At 39.6% G+C, this 19488-nt stretch overlaps 1 protein-coding gene across 2 annotated transcripts in view; it reads left to right on the top strand.

Annotated features, from left to right (window-relative positions):
• ARMC8 (armadillo repeat containing 8) overlaps nt 1–19488 on the top strand; it is an 89970-nt gene that overhangs the window by 56787 nt on the left and 13695 nt on the right. For both annotated transcript variants that reach the window (XM_081073123.1, XM_081073124.1), the window contains 6 exons: nt 6141–6223; nt 6517–6598; nt 9997–10083; nt 12671–12763; nt 15327–15476; nt 16506–16601. In XM_081073123.1, coding sequence (XP_080929249.1) covers nt 6141–6223; nt 6517–6598; nt 9997–10083; nt 12671–12763; nt 15327–15476; nt 16506–16601 — 591 coding nt within the window. The remainder of the gene's footprint in view (nt 1–6140; nt 6224–6516; nt 6599–9996; nt 10084–12670; nt 12764–15326; nt 15477–16505; nt 16602–19488) is intronic.

Below are 19488 nucleotides of genomic sequence, written 5' to 3'. Positions count from 1 at the left end.
CGCTTATTTCACTCTTGTGTCTACCATGTTACCTCATAACCCCTCGTCTTCCTTCCCAGATTTCTACCTCATTTCCAAAACCAGGCTCTTCACTGTTTTGATGTCAGACCTATGTTCTTAGGGCTCATCTCCTTTAGAAAAGTCAGATGAGGAGCCAGACCATAAATACATGACCCCTCACAGGGAAGACGCAAGTGTGTGTCCTGGGGCTCATCTGCTTTGGCACTAACGAGACTAAAGCATTGCCACCCACCCGCCACAGGTTCAGTCTCTACTGTAGATCCATTTTACTTGCCAGACCTACTTTCCTTCCAGACCTCCTCGTGCCACACCCTCCTTGGCTGGTAAGTCCCTACTGCTTTAACTGGACTTTTTGGACTTTATTCACTGAGATCTTACATGGCTGCCTCTTCTGACTTACACATTTTGATTCTAAGGCCTCACTCCTTCTGCCCAGTTCTCAATGGTTACCCTCTACCTAATTGTTATCTTCTCTCTGGGAACCTTTCACAAAAGCCCATTTGGAATTAAATTGTATTTACCTGGCCATTGTGTACATTAGCATAAGTAATTGATGTTAAGAGAAGGTCCACTTTGCCATTCAATTCCCTTGAATCCGTGCCCACCCACTTTGAATTGTATGACAAGTTTGATGACACCACTAAGAATCTGCCTGATTTCAGTTTCCACATCCTCTGCTTGACTTGGTTTGATCACAGCTCAAAGTCCAAACGGAAGTTTGTAGCACCTGGAAAATGCTTGCTCCTGGGTCATGCTGGAATAGTTGGGTTTATTTTTTTGAAGACCATATTTCTGACTCTTTCGGTTTTTTATATGACAAAAAGATGGTGCATGACTTGGTCACAACTAAGTTAAGGGTCCACTAGAGCTCTTAGAGGCCTGAGGATTTCCCTTCTAAGCCAAAGCCATCTTTTTCTTGTTAACACTGTGAGCAATGAACGTCTGCTTTAGGATTTTCTGAGTTTTGTGTTTTCTGCATTACCCTCTAGGCTGACTCCACTTCTCTCCCATAGGTCATAGCAATCTCCTGTCCCAGTGACGGGCTTCAGATTATCTTCTAGTGGAGCCTTTGTACCCATGCAAGAGCTGCATTGGCAAAGATAAAAAGCAAAAGTGTGTAGTCGTGAAGACTAAAGACTCCCCAGAGAAATGCATAACATCTGGTCCATTGACCTAAAACTTGCTCAGATTAGAATGCAGCATTTTTTTAATGTGATTTAATTCTGGAGTTAAATTTACAGTCCAGGTCCATAGAAGAGCAGAGAAAGAGAGATGGCCTTCTCCACTCTGAAGGGTTCAATCCAGCACTCAATACTCCTCCTGGCCAGGCACAGTATTTGTGTAACAGAGGCAGAGGGGCATTGTTTCTCTTTCCTTCTCTCTCCTTGTTTGCCTCTCTCCCTCTCCCCGTTTCCCCCTCTCCCCCTCCCCTCTCTCCCTTTCTCCCCATGTCTCTCTCTCTCTCTCTCTCTCTGACCCAAAAAGCTGTACCACAGGGCATACCTGCTGAGCTCTGGCTGAGAAATCTCCAACGAGACCCATGAGGTATAACAATTCCCAGCTGCATTTGGCATTGCTCTTACATTCTGAAAAGACCTAAGAGTCTTTGCAGGCACTAGGACTTGCTGTCCATCATTGTCAAGGTCATATAGCAGGGCACTGGGGTCATTGACAGGCACCGTGGAGACCAGGTTTCATTGCTCTTGGCTTTCCAAGCCCACATCGGAAAAGCCCTCTGGTTCTCTGTTAGACCTTCATGTGGGTCAATGCGCTGTGGCGGCAGACACTGCCAACTCCTTCCCTGCTGTCCTGAAAAACTTTTCTCTGGATTCAATTCCAGATGTTTTTCTGTCTTGTAATCACATTTTTATCCTCATTTTGGTCAGTGTATACACTTTATAATGTTCCTTTTATCCCTGTTCAGAGGGTCTCAATGTCCTCATGCTTACAAAGCCGCCGTGAGATCCTGCTGCTCATTCCCATGGCCTCCCGGGATGCCCTTTCGGATTGGAACCCTAGGGTCACATTTTTATTTTCCATTATATTCTTCCTCTTCCTCCCAGACTGACATCTTGATGGAGAAGGTGGACCACTCAAGTAGTCCAAGCTGAAGTTTCTGGAACTTGAGCAGGGTTGCTTTCTGGAACCCTAGCAGGGTTGCTGGAGTCCCTCCCTAACAAGTTTGGTCACAAATCCAGGGCATCTGCTACAGATATTTTGCATAGTATGGCCTGAGAAGGGTTACCGTGTGCCTGAATTAAAGCTACCTCCAACTCGTCCTACTGCTTTACAGCCTTACTCGGCAAATGTTTGCCAGCCGCCCTACAGCTGTATTCTAGCCCCACAGCGTCAGCCATCAGACCCCCCAGAAAATTGAAAGCATGAAGCTCTGCTCTAACATTACAGTGACTGGCTACTAACATAGTTCCCCACTGTCCGCTATCCTGAGCCTGAATATTCTTTGGTAAGGTCATTGGTGGCCATTTCCCAACCGATAGTAAAACTCCCATTCTTGAGAATGGATGTTTTTCCTACCTATGTTTTGTAGATACTTATTTCACTCTGCCTTAAGCCCCACAGCACCTGTCATTCTTAAAGTGCTCTTGGTGACAAAGAATCAAGTGCTATAGCATTCATTAAACAGCTAATTGCACCTGCTTATTCAAAACTGGAAGTTTGGTGGGAGCACGGGCTCTCTCGCCCTCGCCTTTGTATCTTCAAGTTTTGAAAGCATGCGTAGCACTCAGTGGGTACTATTTATGTATTTAGATATTAGCTGCATAAATAAACAGGCACGCAGGGAGGAGCTGGGCCCTATCTGCCCTTCCTTGCCTTCTCCCTGGTTTTGATGCCCTGTCTAAGGAGACCTGCACTCTCCCAAGTCTCTTCTAACCTACCTTGCTTCCCATGTTGCTTCTGAACATGATAGTCTTGCCCAGACTATCACGATGTTTATTTCCCTACTGATTGCAGAGGATTGGAGGTAAAGTAATCGTTGCTCTAACCTGCCATTTTACTGAAGGCCCAGGGAGGGAAAGTGAGTTGCTCACGATTATAGGGCACATCGTATGTGCTCCATAATTGCTACTCCTGCCCTGTCCCTGGGCACATGTACATATTTGGTTGAATGTGGCCAGCACACATTATCCAGAAGCCTCTGTCTTCCCTGTGCCCAGGTTTCCTAAGCATCTGGAGCCCGTGTTAATAGTGTTTCCCAGTTCTTGTAGAATAATCATGTGTTCCTGCACCTCCTTCCCCCGCACACACCACTTTTTATTCTCTGGTGATGTAATTACACTCAGTACAGGCAACTGTTTCTCCTAAGTTATCACTTCTCATTCCTCAGCAAAAACAATTTCCTGAGCCACTAGGAAGGAGCTTTCTGGCTTCAGTGTCTAGCCATTCAGTGCCTGAGACTTTTGCCCCAGGTTTTAGTTTCCTTTCCATGCTGAAGGTCTTGATTTGGCCTTGACTGTTGCAAAAGACCAGTGACGAGTGCTTGAGTGAAGTTAGCTGTCATCCGACCAATCTTTGACAGCTGCTGTGGCACAGCAGATTAGATAACTTGGAAAATACCATCACCCGAAAGAAATAGTAATCAGGTCCTAACTAGTTTGTTGGAGTGAAAATGATGATGGAATTAATATAAGGTATAGTGCAAAGTCATTTGATTGGGAATTTAGGAAGAGATATGGAGTCAGAATTAACACAACTTTAGTGCCTGGTGACTGGGAGAAAAACACCATTGGGAGGGAGGGAGGGAGGGAGGGAGGGAGGGAGGGAGGGAAAGAGATAGAGAAAGTGCAGGTTTAGAGAGAAGAGAGACTCAGTATGGAAATAGAAGTAGAAGTTCCACCAAACATCAGATTGTGTTTAGCAGGCAGTTGGGAATACAGAGCTAGAGGTCAGAAACGAACTCTAGGAAAGAATTGTAGATTAAAATTCCAGGAAGTCACCATGCCAAGCCACAGCATTGTCATATGTGTAGGGTGAAAGATGAATGGAGCCGCGGGACACATTTAAGGAAGAGCAGGGGAGAGAGGACTGTAACTTACAGAGGCTAAAATTAGGGCATTTATGTCTTTTAAGTAGGGATGGGAGTGGGGGATGGGGCAGAGTAAAGATGCAAGAAAGGTGTGGGGAGGTCATTTCTGGATCAAAGTGCTAAGGCTTGTGTTTGAAGTACCCAATTTCAGTGTAACAAGAGTGGAGAAAAAAATATGGAGACATTTTAATGAGAAGAAAGAAGCTGAGGCAACTTGTGTCCCACAAAGAAAGCAATGTCCGTACAAAAATGAGGTGGATACAAGGAACTGAGGGTGTGAGGGAGGTGGGAATACTTTGAAATGTGAAGTAAACACCCAGGGAATAGAGGCATCTCCTGCAGGTGTGTGCAAGTCTGGGCGAGCAGCAGTGGGGTAGCGCACACTGAAAGCCAGGTTTGGTGGTTTTTCTACTGGAATATCAGCAGTTTGCGACCTGAAGGAAGCAGGAATGAGTGGTGGGAGGACAGTGAACAGGGGCATCTGTCCATATAGTGGGTATCGGAGCAGGGCACCCAGGTCAGGGAGAAGGGTATGTGAGGGTCAAAAAGAGGAGGCCGACAGTGAGAAAGGGGGGAGTTCAGGGGTTAGAAGTGACCGAGGACGGGGTGGGTGCATAAAGGTAAGGGGGAGATTACGTTGGTGTGCATTGAGAAGTAGATCGATATGTGATTTCCAGCTTCCAAAGTAGACCCCAGCCACTTTGGAAGCTGGAAATCACTGTATAAAAATGACCATTACTACCCTACAGCCACAGTGTGGTTCCCTGTTCTTAATAGTTGTTATTCTTCTCTCCACTACTGTTCATTTCAACTCCGTTTTTTCTCTTCCCGTTTGGCTTGAACATCCTGAGATTTCCTACCCCTTCCTGTTCTGAGGTCAGCCTTCTAACTCTTCGTTTTAGTCTATGTTTGTGCTCCTCAGCCTTGGCTGCACATTGGATTCTACCCAAGGAGCTTAAAAAAAAAATACAGGTGCCTGAGCCCCATCCCAGAGAATCTGATTTAATGGGCCTGAGATTTTTTTTTTTAAAGCTCCCCAGGTGATATTCCCATGGGAGCAATGGTCCCCATTAATGCATTGCCGTCCTGGGAACTACCTGAGGAGCACGAGACCACTTCTCTAACCAGAGCCATGTTACAAGATGGCGAAGTATAAGGACTCGGGTCAGATGCCTGGGTTTCAGGATCAGCTCTGTGATCCCAGGCAAGCCCTGTGTTCTCTAAATCCTCAGGTTCCTAATCTGATGGGAACAAGCATGATGAGATTTACAAAAGTGTTAAATTAGATAATGTAACATGCTTATTATTAGCACAACACCTGGCTCGTAGGAATTACTCAAAACATTCAGTTGTTTTTGTTAATACTTGTATTGAGATTGCATTAACATCTTTTTCTAATATGCTATTTTTCCCATAGACGCACACAAGTTGAACTTACTTCCTTCCACACACATTTATTTTTTTTTACTATACGTTGCTTAATGACAAAATTATAGACTGTTGTTTTTAAATTTTATAAAAAAGCTTCATGATCGTGGTGATTACATTTAGCAGGACTTGGTGCTACAGTGAAAACGGCCAAGGGTTACTTTTCTAAATATTTAACTGAGTTTCAATTTGCTTAGTAATAAAGTAGCCACACGTGGCTATGTCGGAAACCCACAGATTCCATTTCATGAGGGCTGAGCGTGGACCATAATGTCTAGACTCTCACTCTGGCAGCAGCCTGTTCCATGGGAGTTCAGTTACATCCTTTACTTTTTCTCAAGACGGTTTACGCAGCACCTCTGCAATATTTATGCCATGTAATTATTAAGTGTTTTTAAAAATAAACAAAAAAAACCCACGTAATCTCCCCTGTATGCCTGTCATTCAGTCTGGCAGGTCCGTAGTGGGTTAGCCCTCCCTTTCCGATGTGATGCCTGCCTCCACCACAAAGTGATTGTTCCAGAGGTAAACACTCTTGCTGAAAACAACATTAAGCTTTTAATGACGTTAGCGTACTTGCATTTGCAAGCAGTGAAGTTGGTCATCTTCGTGTTGTTATTTATGCAGCATTAACCTTTTTCTCCAGATCATTGAGACTGAAAATATGATGGACCGAATTGTGACTGGCTTGTCTGAGTCTAGTGTCAAGGTGCGGTTAGCTGCTGTCAGGTATGAGCTTTACATGGTCTGAATACAAATCCTTTGCTGTGTGTTTAACCTTTTCCTTTCCGGACCTTCACCGAGTAAGCGCAGAATCCAGATGTAACTCGAAAGTATGCCCAGGTGAAGTTTTAAACAGAGAAGCTAGCCCGAAAAGCCCATGAAGTGTTCTGAAGTAGTAGTTGAATTAACAATGTCTGTAGATATACTTGAAGTGTATATTAGTAATTGTGAGATGCCAGTGTGTTTGAAAAGTAAAAGTTTCAGCTTCTCGAGGAGCTAATTTTGATTATTCTTCCTAGATGTTTGCACAGTTTATCTAGATCTGTGCAGCAGCTTCGAACCAGTTTCCAAGATCACGCCGTGTGGAAACCTTTAATGAAGGTAAGAAAAGAAAGGGGGAGCAAGTTACAGCCATTGCCCCAGAGCCTTTAGTGAGCTGACGTAGCTGACAGCACTCCCTGCTCTAGGAGTATGAGTGACTTTGGGGTAGAGAGGGCATTTTGAACAGTTATCTCCTCCAATCTCATGTTCTGAGCATCTGTAGACCTGCTGTTCCCTGTTCCTGAGATCAGCATCTCATGTGTGACAGGGGAGTACCTGCTGCCTGGTTTTCTTTTATTAAATAAAACTTTACTCATCTGAGCTCCCTATGTGATTAGCATTACATTTTAGACTTATATCCAGAGTTGTCTTTGCAGTTTTTACTTAGAAAAGGAATCAGCCATTTACAGATATAACCTGTTCTTATTCTTTCGGCACTCCCTGGATTTTTTTTTAACACAACTGTCGCCTTTTGCTTCTCTACTCCAAAATAACTTCTTTGGTCTTAGGTATTTCCTTAAGGGGGAGGGTGGAGGAGTTGTCCTGGTTAATTGAATCTTGATTAAGACTTAGAGCTTGCATCAAGTTGCTGCTAGTAATATTATTCCTGCTATATCATAGAACCATAGGGCAACTTGGCCTGTTTTGTTGACATTTTTGGTTTTTCGTTTTGTACCTACTATGAAAGCCTCTGGGCTACCCCAATGTTTTTTTGCTCTAGAGCCCTTGCTCTCAGCTTAAAGCTTGAGGTTCCAGTAGAGGCATCAGTGTGGTAGAAATAGTCAGGGGAAGCTTCAGGCAGGATGAATATGGAGTAACCTTGAAGACTGAAGGCAGGATGATTTTCCAGAGAGAGAAACGGCATTAACAGAGACACTACGTGTGGTATGTGCAGGAACCATAAAGGGTGCCTTCATGAATAGTAGAGGGGTGGGATATGAGCACCAGGTGAAGAGTTGGACCAGTGCTCTCCAATTAAGTGATTTTCCTATTGCCATTCTTTCTTGTCCTTAGGTTGTACCTGGACAAGCAGCTTAATCTTGATTTATTGATTCTGTCCATTCAAGATTTTTTTTAAGCATTCCCTGTTTCCCAGAATAACCTCCAAATATTTCCTGTGGAGTCAAATTCTCTATTGCTCAGCTAAGTACCCCTCTATCATATGAATCAGAAATGGAACAACATGTGGTTTCTAGCTAGTTCTACCTTGGAAAAGGTTTGGGGTGCAACCTAGAAGGATTTTGTGTGCTTGGGTACATGTGGGTATAATTATTATACTGTCAAACTACTACTTTGTTGCACATTTAAGGTATAGTATTAAAAGCTTGGAAGTAAATCAGTAGTTTATTTCACATATTCCAGTTCCTCTTAGTTCAAAGACATTTGCATGTCTATTGATTTTCCCCCCCTATTTTGTTTCCTCCCCCCTTTTTGCTTTTAACTATTGGTTAGCAAGCCACAGAGTAGCCATTTGATTTTAATTACAAATTTCATTTGTGATTATTTTTTGTTATTATTTTGGTGAAATGCTATTTGGTCAGCTTTAGATGTTAACTTCCGAATTTCACGTTGTATCTTACACTGCACTGAGTAAGTGCTTTTAAAAATTTCATAGAATCTCTTCTGTTTTAGTTTATCTTTAAATGTCATCTACTTCAAAAATAAAACTTGATAAAAGCACATTAATCTCTATAAAACAATAAAGGTTTAAAACAATGAATCATATTAAGCAAAGCAACTTTTTAAAGCCTTGGTAGGCACTCACTTATTGTAAGTAGTGTAATTTTGGAAAATGATTATTTCTCTTATTTCACAAACATTTTGGGCAGTGCCACGTGGTTGATACAGATCAGGATAAATTAGACCATAGATATATAGATTATTCCTTCAGAAGCTTAAATCTGGTAATAGAAACAGATGGGCATGTCTACTCATAGAATTTGGATAGTGTGGGCAGTATTAAGGGTCCTAGGAGGTCCCCGGCAATGGAAGTGGGCGCCCAGAGGAGGATAGAATGACTTCTGACTGGAAGGGCCCAGGGGGGCTTCTCGAATGGATGGTCTTAAAGCAGGGGTACTGAGGTGCACCAGCGATGCAGGAAGGGGAACAGGGGCTTAAAGGGGTGTGTGGCAGACACAGAGATCAGTATGCATCATATATGAGATTTGAGCTTCAACAATTCACAGAATTAAAACTGTGTTAAAAGAACTGCTGCTATTTTGTAATTCTTGCTTATTCTTAACTTGGGGACTTGAGACTTGCATTAGCTGAAGAAAGCAGATAATAAATTTAACTCTTAAAGTTTTTTGTGGTTCTCCATTTCAGATTTGCACAGCTAGAGCTGCTAGGACTTCTTTTGGGATCGTGGTCTGATCCTGATCTGAGCCCAAATGCAAAGGATTTAAGTGAAGTGGTTATTGCATGCAAGTGGTAGTGTTTATGAAGCCTTCTCTCTTAGAATCTAGGAAGAACAGGTTCTGATAATAGCTAACGGAGACTAACACTGGCCATCATGCTATGTTGTCTTTTGAGTTCAGTGAGGGTCCATGGCATGTAGCTTCCATATGCCTGATAACGACGACAATATGGCAATAAATTACCTTTTAAAAAAACCTTACTTATATAGTCATTACTGTGTGCCACTTACTCTTCCAAAATCTTTCCATTTGCTAATTCTCACAGCAATCCTATAAAACAAGTATTATTATTATCCTCATTTTACAGCCAGGGAATTCATATACCTATTTAGTGGTTGAGCTAAAATTTGCGCTCACGCAGTCTGTATTCTTAGCTTTTGTGCCATGCTGCTTCCTTTACTATTCACCATAGCACATTTATCCTAAGTAGTCCTGTCAAGGAAGTGTTGTTTTCTTTAATTGCTCAATTTGGAGGCTCAGAGAGGTTAAGAAATGTACTCAAGTGCACACATCTAGTAAGTGGAGGAGTAAGACTTGAAACCAGCGCTGTGTGACTCCAGTCTCAAGAACCAGTTCTGCACAATACCCGGCCTGTGCAATAGCTCCATCCATCCATGCTCCTCATCAAACAAGTCCTTCTAGGGATGCATTAGGAGGTCTTGGACCCTGGGTGGTTTCAGAATTGGCCTGATACGATGAAGTAGAATAAGCTAAGTTGCCCTAAAGCAGTCCCGTGGTCTTCCAACTTTACACAGAGCCCCCAGCCCCACCCCCCCCGACTTGTCTATCTCCTTTTCCATGCAGAAACCCCATGCTGGCAGTGGGGCTGTAGCTCCTCCAGCGAGATAGAAGGGAGGGCCTTAGTCATAATTATTACACTAAATAGAGGCTGACACGATATCAAGTGGGTCTTTCCTAACCATTTCTCCCATATGAGAAATCAGGTTGAAAGATAAAATTTTTTTTCTCATTTATTCTTATGATCTCAACTCCATGTTTACAAACCATTAATAGTATCCTTTTGTTTTTTTAATTCCATAGGTTTTACAAAATGCACCAGATGAAATCCTAGTAGTAGCATCTTCCATGCTATGTAATCTTCTTCTTGAATTTTCTCCAAGCAAAGAGGTTTGTATTGATTTTCTTTTCCTGGGTTGCCTGGTCCTACCAAGAACTTAGTCAAATAATTTTCACAGTAGTTGACATTGAAATTTGAAGATAGATTTTAAAAACTATTTGTGGTTTGTTTAAAGATGGGGTGCAGCAAAATCAATTATTTTTTAATATGGGTATCATAATTTCCTATTATCCCATTTATTCTGCGGGCATATTCAGATTATTTAAAAGATATTACAGTTTACAGTCACTCTAAATGGCCTGCAACTGCAAATATAAGAAGTAATTACACAAATAATAGACTATTTTCGAACTATATTTACTAAAAAATAAATTAAGACTCAGTTTTATAAACCAGTATTATAAGTCATTTCAAGGAGATAACTGCTGGCATCAGAAAATAATCTTTGTAATGTTTAGTGTTAACGGTAGTTGTTTGGAGAAGGATTAAATGTGGCGATATTTTCCCCTTTAATGCATTTTGTACATTATTTGAGGATGTATTATTTTTATAGGGAAAATTAAAATAAACTTTAATAAAGGAAGGAGGAAACCTTACACAAATAGTTTCATCGTGGTAAAATATCTCTGGTCTGCCCAATCACGAACGGAGGTGTAGACACTGTCCTTTATTGTACATTTTAGTAGTCCCATTTTTGTTGAATTTCTTTTCTGCATTGTAACACCTGCAGGCTTTTGACTATTGGTAATTAGGAAGGCATTAGTAACAAGGTGGAGGTTCAAAGACAGACAGTTGTTCAACAAGCAAAAATCTTGGAACAAAAAGGGAAAGAGAAACGTAGTTACGTTGAGGGAAGACAAAGGTGAAATAAGATGCAAGAGCTTCCACCTGTTCTTCTCTGCCCTGGTGGTAGGAATCTTAGTCTGATGACAATCTGTTTGCAGGCAGTGTAACACCATTAATCATCCTGCATAGCTGTTCTGTTGCCTCAGATCTACCTTCAAAATTTTGTGGTCTAGTTATGAAGTAAGGTAGATGAGCTCAGGTATAGGATCATTAATGCAATTGGTTTTCCACAGTAAAAATAAACTGTCCTGTAGTTAACAAAACTATGTTGTGTGTTTGAAAGTTGCTAAGAGTAGCTTTTTAAAGTTCTCGTCACAAGGGACAAAAATTAAAAGTATGTGTTGTGTGATGATGGATGTTAACTAGACTTATTGTGGTGATCATTTTGCAATACATACATATATCGAATAATGTTTTACATCTGAAACTCATAATGTATGTCAAGTATATTTCAATAAAAATAAATAAATAAAAAATAAACTTGACCTTGAACTGGAAGGGGAGGAAATGCTATACGGGTACTATTGGGCCAGTTGACAAAATTGGAATATGGATTATCAAGTCAATAAAAATATTGTTTTAATGTTAAGTTGTCTGAATTTAGTAACTCTTCTGTGGTTCTCTAAGAGAATGAATGTCCTTGTTTTTAGGAAATACACATTGACATATTAAGCGTAAAGGGGCATGACGTATGCACTCTATGTTCAAATAGTTCAGAAAAGATAAATAATGTGCCTATGAGTGTATAGAACAAGAGATAATGATAAAGTAAGTATGACAAAATGTTAAAAATTGATTAATTTGGGAAAAGAAATGTGGAAATTCCCTCTGTTCATCTTACTATACTACTTTATAAGTTTGAAATTATTTCAGAATAAAAAGTAAAATACTACATTTTGTACAAGTAGAAGAATGTGTACCCTTCTTCAAAAATGTCATCTTGAAAGGCACTGTCCTATTCCTGGGTATTTAAGTATGAATTGCTTAAGGCATTTCAAGGATCCACTTGTCAGATGGCCTTTTAAGCATTCGTTGGTGATGGTAAATCAATTCTCTAACATTTGAATTTTTTTGAAATTATCAAAAGGCGAAAGATTTATACAATCTGAAGAGAAACCACAGTATCTAACATTTGAATTTTTTAGAAATTATCAAAACCCATTTTTAGCCATGTAAATATGAGTAAATTAAGTGGTCAGGTGAAAGCTTGCTATTTTAGGTATAAAATGTGGTATGACTACAAAAGTACAATGCTGTTTTGCTTGTATGATTGAGAAGTAGTCCTGAAAGTAGTTCTAAAAGATGAATTCTGCAGCATGTTTGAAATAAGAATGACGATTTGGAAGGGAGATAGTCAGGTTGTCTGAAGTTCCAATCTAAATCAGACGATAGCTTTATAGTCACAGCTTATAAACAACACATGAGATACATGATACACAAAGCAGGAGTGATGGAGTCTCAGAGGATGGTGAGAATGAGAGTGTGGAACTAGATAGTGGGATCATAAGGAGTATGTGCGAAATGTAGACTATTAGTATATCTCATGGGTCTTTTGGGACTACAAAGAAAAAGGAAATCACAAGGATTATTTATATTTTTTAGTTTGAAAGAGAATAATTGTCCTTGCCCTTCTCAAGGTGATTTTTATGGTCACCTCACTCCCTGCTTTGTGAAAGTTGCTTGGAATTGGGAAAAATGTCATAGGCAGCGTGTCAGGGTATGTTGCATTTAGTTTACAATCCTGACTTAAAGCTGTGTTTTTTTGTTGTTGTTTTTCTTTCCCAATGGCAGCCGATTTTAGAATCAGGAGCTGTAGAGCTACTTTGTGGATTAACCCAAAGTGAAAATCCTGCTTTACGAGTGAATGGAATTTGGGCTCTAATGGTATGTTTCTCTCTCTTTATGTATGTCATCATTTATAAAGAGAATAGAGCTATTTTCAAAATTCAAACTAAAGAATGTGTTAAAATGTCTGGAATTTTCTTTTTTACAAAATCTTGACATTTTTGCCCAGTTTTCTAATGGCCTTGGATCTAGAAGACTCCATATTCAGCTTTCAAATTTGAATATAAGCAGGTTTCATGGCTACTGTGTGCGTCTCTTCTCCTATTTATTATTAAGAAAAGTGGACAGATGTTGAAACTTGTCTAATTTTAGGAGAAATTTTCCTCATCATGAACGTATTGATATCTGTACAGAGCTCCCTACTTTACAAAGCACTGTTGTGTCTCCTTTGCTCTTTCTAACAACTTGGTGAAATAAGCTAGGTAGGGAGTAGCTATATTTTGCAAATGATTAAGGCCCAGAGTGATTAATAACTTTCCCATGGTAGAATTAGTACATAAAAACTTAATAATTTCTTCATAGTTTCTAGTAAATAATTTATAATCTAAATTTTAAAACTTGATAACTGTGAAGCCAGAGGACCATTTATCCTTAAGGTTTATTAAAACTGAAATTAATTAAAATTGAAAGTAGAGTAATCCTATGTGGATTTTTAAAAATATAGTAACAATTTTATCACTACGTACCGGACACTAAGCTGGGTGTTTTATACTTGTCATCTGTAATTCTTATTTTGAGTTATACTAGTATATATCCCCCTTACAAGTGGGAAACTGGGACGCAGGGAGGGTAAATGAATTGTCCAAGGCCTCACAGCTAATCAGTGATGGAAATGGGTTTGAACCTGTCCCAAGCCCATGCTCTTATTCCTGTTCCAGGTGTATTTGCTGTCTTTTCACACAGACTTTGGGATAGACATAATCATCTTCTAAGAAAGCACTGAATCCAGTAGCTTCACAGTTGTTTTTTCTCCTTAACTTTGTACTAGCTTTTAATACTGTCCTTTCTTGAAACTCTTTCCCAGAACTTAATTATTTTTTAATCTTTATTAAATTTATTGGGGTGACATTGGTTAGTAAAATTAAATGTTTCAAGAGTATAATTCTATAATATGCATACTTCATCTATATATTGCGTTGTGTGTTCACCACCCAGAGTCAATTCTCCTTCCATCACCATGTATTTGACCCCCTTTATCCTCTTCTAACCCCTCCTGTCCCCCCTTACCCTCTGGTAACTAAACTGTTGTTTGTGTCTATGATTTTTTGTTTGTTTGTCTTGTTCGTTTGTTGCTTTCAGTTTTATATCCCAAATATGAGTAAAGTCATATGGTTCTTGACTTTTTCTGTCTGACCTATTTCACTTAGCATAATAATCTCAAGATCTATCCATGTTGTTGCAAAAACATACAATGTAGAAAAGAAAGCCTCTTCAATAAATGGTGCTGGGAGAATTGGAAAGCCACATGCAAAAGAATGAAAGTAGACTGCTATCTGTACATATCCAGATGTAACTGTACCCTATCCCGCAGTTCTATCACAAACAACCTATGGGACTTCATTTGAGGACTCCTTAATGTGTACAATTTTAGTGTTGAAAATTGAACTGTTCATCCCTGCCTGTCCCATCTCCCTCTCCTTCCTCCTTGAAGGATATGAGCCACTCTTCAAATCCATATTGACTGTCTTATTCTCATCAATCTCCATATTACCAGCTGTTACGTTCTCTCTCCACTAAATATGAAACCTTGGAATCATGTCTCTTGACATGCAGTCCAGTACTCTTTTTGCTCTTCCATGCCGCCTAGAATCATTAAGTAACTGATCTTTCATGTCTTAGGTCCTTGATTAAAAGTAAGTTCCTAGAGGGCAATAACCACATATCTTAATAAGTCTCTAATTTATAAGAAATTTTTATACTAAAAGTTGATTTATGAGTTATTTGGAATTTGCCCTTGTTTTTCTTCAGCCACGTTACTAACTTCACGTTAGACTGTGATAATAATCCATAACGTGTCCACAAAGGACAAAGAGGAGAAAAATAGCTACTGGCCATTTGGGGTTGATAGTGGGTTTGCTTGGAAACACATCCTACCCCCTAGAGAGCTTCTTGAATTACATGGCCCAGCCATATCAACAGCTAGTATCGTATTGTAAACATAATAGGTTTTTCATACCAGTAAAGTTAACAAATCTACTACTTATTTTCACCCATAATAAGTGAGTACTTACTTTTAAGTAATTCTCAAAATGCATGGCACAGTATAGTTGATAATAGTTATTTTGCCATTAAAGTACATGGGAGGCAACTTGATTACCACAAGGATATTCTCAAAAGTAATGGTGGAGTTTGTATTTAGTATTTGAGAAATCTTAAGACACTCAACTGCCTGTGTCAAGAAGTGGTCATATTCCTCATACAGGAGTGATAGTTATCGTTCTCTTGACAGAACTATGGATGATTAGCAGGAATCAAAAATAATGTGACTTATATTTAAAGATTTTCTGCAGATTCTGTTAGTACTCTGAAAATTATCAGTTATTATTAAAAAATAATTAAGCAAATATAGACATGATTATTTAAATTTCTTTAATCCTTTCAGAATATGGCATTTCAGGCTGAACAAAAAATAAAAGCAGATATTTTACGAAGCTTGAGTACTGAACAGCTATTCCGGTTATTATCAGATTCAGATTTGAATGTGCTGATGAAGACATTGGGACTTCTTAGAAATCTCCTCTCTACTCGGCCTGTAAGTAAAACCACCCAGGTTTCCAGATTAGCTACCCCTGCGTATACATTGTAAAACATTGCCCTGCCTCTCAGCTCCTGTCTTAATTTTTTGCTTTAGTCTTACCTGGTTTGCTGGCCAGGGTGGGTTTTCTTGTCTGCCTAAATCACTTACCTCTGGGGCCTCTGCTTCTTTCACTTTAGAGAATCTTTTTCACTGCCATTCCATACTCACACACACATACATGCACACATGCACACACACACCCCACCCCACCCCCTTCAGCTCCCATTTACTCGAATGACCTCTGAAGAGGTCAGTGTGGAGAACAGTGGGTGTATGTCAGAGCGCGAGAGGCTGAGCCTTGCTGGTGGGTCCCTGTCATTGTTCTGTAATGTTCCCTGAGCAACATTGTCAGTGGCCTTCATGTAGATGAAGAATCATGGGTGGTCCCTTCTCTGTGCTTCACTGTTGTTTTTTATTTGATTTATTTAAACTTAAAAAAAAAAAAACTCAAAAAACAGTTCACCCATTTCTCCTATTCCCCACCCTCCTGCCTTTGGCAACCACCAAACTGTGTATCTATTTTTAATTTATATACAATACTTTTAATATACTATTTATTATATATTATTTATATATTATATCACTTGTTTTTTGAGACTTTGTACATTTGTGCCCCAAAGATAGCAAATATATCGATACCATGCTTTCCAGGTCTGACTTTCCCCATCTCCCTCACCCATTTTTATCTGCCTCTTTTTCTTTAATATCGTTGAGCTTGAGGATCCCAAGTGATCGTAATTCTATATGCTATCTGGCCACGCCTATGCTCTCTTCATCTTTAAGTCATCCAAAAAAAGAAATAAATAAATGTTGAAGGCAAAATGCAGCTTCAAAATACAATAAACACTGTTTTTTGGCATCTGGTTCTATATACTGTGGTGTTCACTTTGAAACAATTGTATGTTCAGAAGCCTTCTGTTCTTTCCTGTAATTTTTTTCCTTTGTTCCCCAGATAGTAATTGTGGATTTCCCATTCTTTTACAGCATATAGATAAAATAATGAGTACTCATGGAAAGCAGATTATGCAAGCTGTCACTCTTATTTTGGAAGGGGAGCATAACATTGAAGTCAAAGAACAGGTATGTGTTCCTTATTTTTGAGGAATACCTTCTGATTGTATTAGGTTGGTGCAAAAGTAGTTGTGGTTTTTGTAATTATTTTTAACCTTTTAAACTGCAATTACTTTTGCACCAACCTAATACCAAAAAAGATTCGCCACCACCCCTGACAGTCTCTTCAAGAATTCTTCCTCCTGGAATAGGATAAAACGTAAGAGTTTAGTTTTATCCTTTGTGTCATACATTGTACACACCATTCCTATCTCAAAGGGGTCAGCCACCTTTGATCATTCTAGAGTAAATCCTTTGTCTAGGATTCACCATTTCTAGCCCTCTCTCCCACCATGCTCTGACCCCAAATTTCTGCAACTCCCTGATGAGATAATCCCTTATGCTGGAGACAGTTTTTGTTTCTATACTTTTATGCATCTCTGTTCTTTATTACTATCCCATACCCCTAGTTTTTGTTGAGTTTCAGTAAGGCAAATTTAGGGTAGGCATAAAAATACAGAAGCTATACATTCATCAGAGGGCAGTTTGGGAAGCATTTTTCTTTATTTCCTGGGATTTATTATAGGATTTTTAATATAGTACATATTTTATTTTGTTATTTTAAAAAACGTCACCTACAAACTTAAAATTTTAACACAAGACCTGAGGTAAAGATAAGGTTCAACTTTCTGGCATAGATTTTGGCTACATGGGTGTGTTCACTTTCAAAATTGAGCTGTACACTTACATGTATGGAGGAAACCTGCCCAAAGTCATCAGTGAAGAGTTGGACCCAGAGAGTCTAATTATAGGGCTCATGCACCTCATTCTCTGTGTTCCTCTAAGTTACTCCTCTGAGTTGGAGTAACTCAGCTGACTTCAAAAGAACAGTCCAGGAGGTAAGAGCAGTAGGATTTAGGAGCTGTGATTGAATATGTGAGTCAAAAAAGGTGACAGGTTTGACAAAATGGTTTTAAGATAGATATTTTAGATGATTTCTCTTAAAATTCAATAATAAACAACTATGTTTTGGTGTGAGATCTGTATACGAAAAACTACAAAGCACTGATAATGAAAAAAACCCAAGACCTAAGTAAATGGCGAAATATACCATGTTAAAAATGTCAGTTCTCCCCAAGTTTATAGATTTAATACAGTCCCAATGAAAATCCCAACATGATTTTAGGTAAGTATGAATATAGGTGTACATATCTGAAACCTCTGTCTTTATATATTCCAAAATCTGTTGGAAAGATGAAGGAACTAGAATAGCCAAAAGAGTTCTGAAAAAAAAAATAAAGAACAACATTGGAGGATTCACAGTACCTGATTTCAAGACTTACTATCAAAGCACAGTAATCAAAAGACAGTGTACTTGCTGTTAGCAAAAGGAGAGCACATAGAGATCGGTAGAACCGAATAGAGTCCAGAAATAGACCCACACAAATACAGCCAGTTGACTATTGACAAAGGTGCAGAGGTAGTTCAATGGAGAAAGAATGGTCTGTTCCACAAATGGTTCTGTAACAACTGGGGAAAAAAATTAACTTTAAACTCTTACCTTACACCTTAGACAAAAATTAACTCAAAAGGAATCATAGACCTAATGTAAAAGGTAAAACTATAAACTTTTAGAAAGAAATGCAGGAGAAAATCTTTGCGATCTTAGATAAGACAAAGTGTTCTTAGACATGACATTAAAAGCATCATCCCGTAGAGGTAAAGTGGACTTCATCAAAATTTAAAGCTTCTGCTCCGTCAAAGTCACTATTAAGAGAATGAAATGACAAGCCATCCGCTGGAGGGAAATATTTGCAGATCAGACACCTGACAGATGACTTGGAGCCTGACTATATCAGCCACTCTCAAAACTCAACAATAAGAAAACAACCAAATAAAAAACTGAGCAAAAGATATGAACAGATACTCCCCCCAAAATATCACTACATATCTCTTAGAATGTCTACACAATTTGAGAAACAGACAACACAAAGTGCTAGCAAGGATGCAGAGTTGTGTCACGCAGGGTGGCATGCGGGATCTCTAGTCCTGCTCCGCACATAAGAATGCAGGATATGGGAGGAACACCCACGGAGCCACAGATAGGGGAGTCATACCGCCGTCGTCTCGGTGGCGGCTGGGTTGGAGTCACAGGAAGCAGGAGCCACACGATCTGCAACCTGCCGTCTGCTTCTCTGCCAACCAACCGACCCCACTTGCTAACTGCAATCCGCGCTTGCTAGCTCAGCCACCATCTTCTTGCTAGCCCCCCCAGAAAAGATGCATAAAGAAAAAATAAATACTACATACATACACATACATGTTTGCACAGACCCTCACTCTCTAGAACAAATTGGTACAATGTTTGTAGATGTTGAATCTAGGTGGTAATATATGGATAGGTGTTCATTGTGCTATTCTTTTAACTTTTTTCAGAATTTAGTAACTTCTAACAATAAAAAGTTAGGGAAGAAAATAGTTCAAATGTGTTTATTGCCCTTGCTGCCCCCTCAGTCCTGAGAAATTCAAGGGTGTTGTACCTGCAAGACTTCTGACAGGCTCACTCACCAAGTACCAAATCACTTTGAAATCTAACATCTTCCCCAGATCACGTGTCCCAGTTCTGGGGCATATCAAGGTCTCCTAATCGTGATTTAAGTGCCCTGGAATAGTTCTTGCCCCAGTGCCTGCTCAGGTCTTGGATTATAAATTGCGTTTTCCATGTCTCCCATATTCCAGAGGCAGCCTTTCTTGGTTCAAACTTCAGGGCTCTCTCCCTAATAGTTTACTTACTGCAGTGTGTTAATCTAGGAAAAATAAGACCACACACCCTTTAAGATATCTACCATTTGGGCCATAAAAGAGAACAAGTCTCCTCAATTAGCTATCACCCATAAGCTTCAGTAGCTAAGTCTAA

This window comes from Rhinolophus hipposideros (assembly GCF_964194185.1).
Source record: "Rhinolophus hipposideros genome assembly, chromosome: 14".
Taxonomy (NCBI): domain Eukaryota; kingdom Metazoa; phylum Chordata; class Mammalia; order Chiroptera; family Rhinolophidae; genus Rhinolophus; species Rhinolophus hipposideros.
This window is presented reverse-complemented; position numbering and strand designations above follow the sequence as displayed.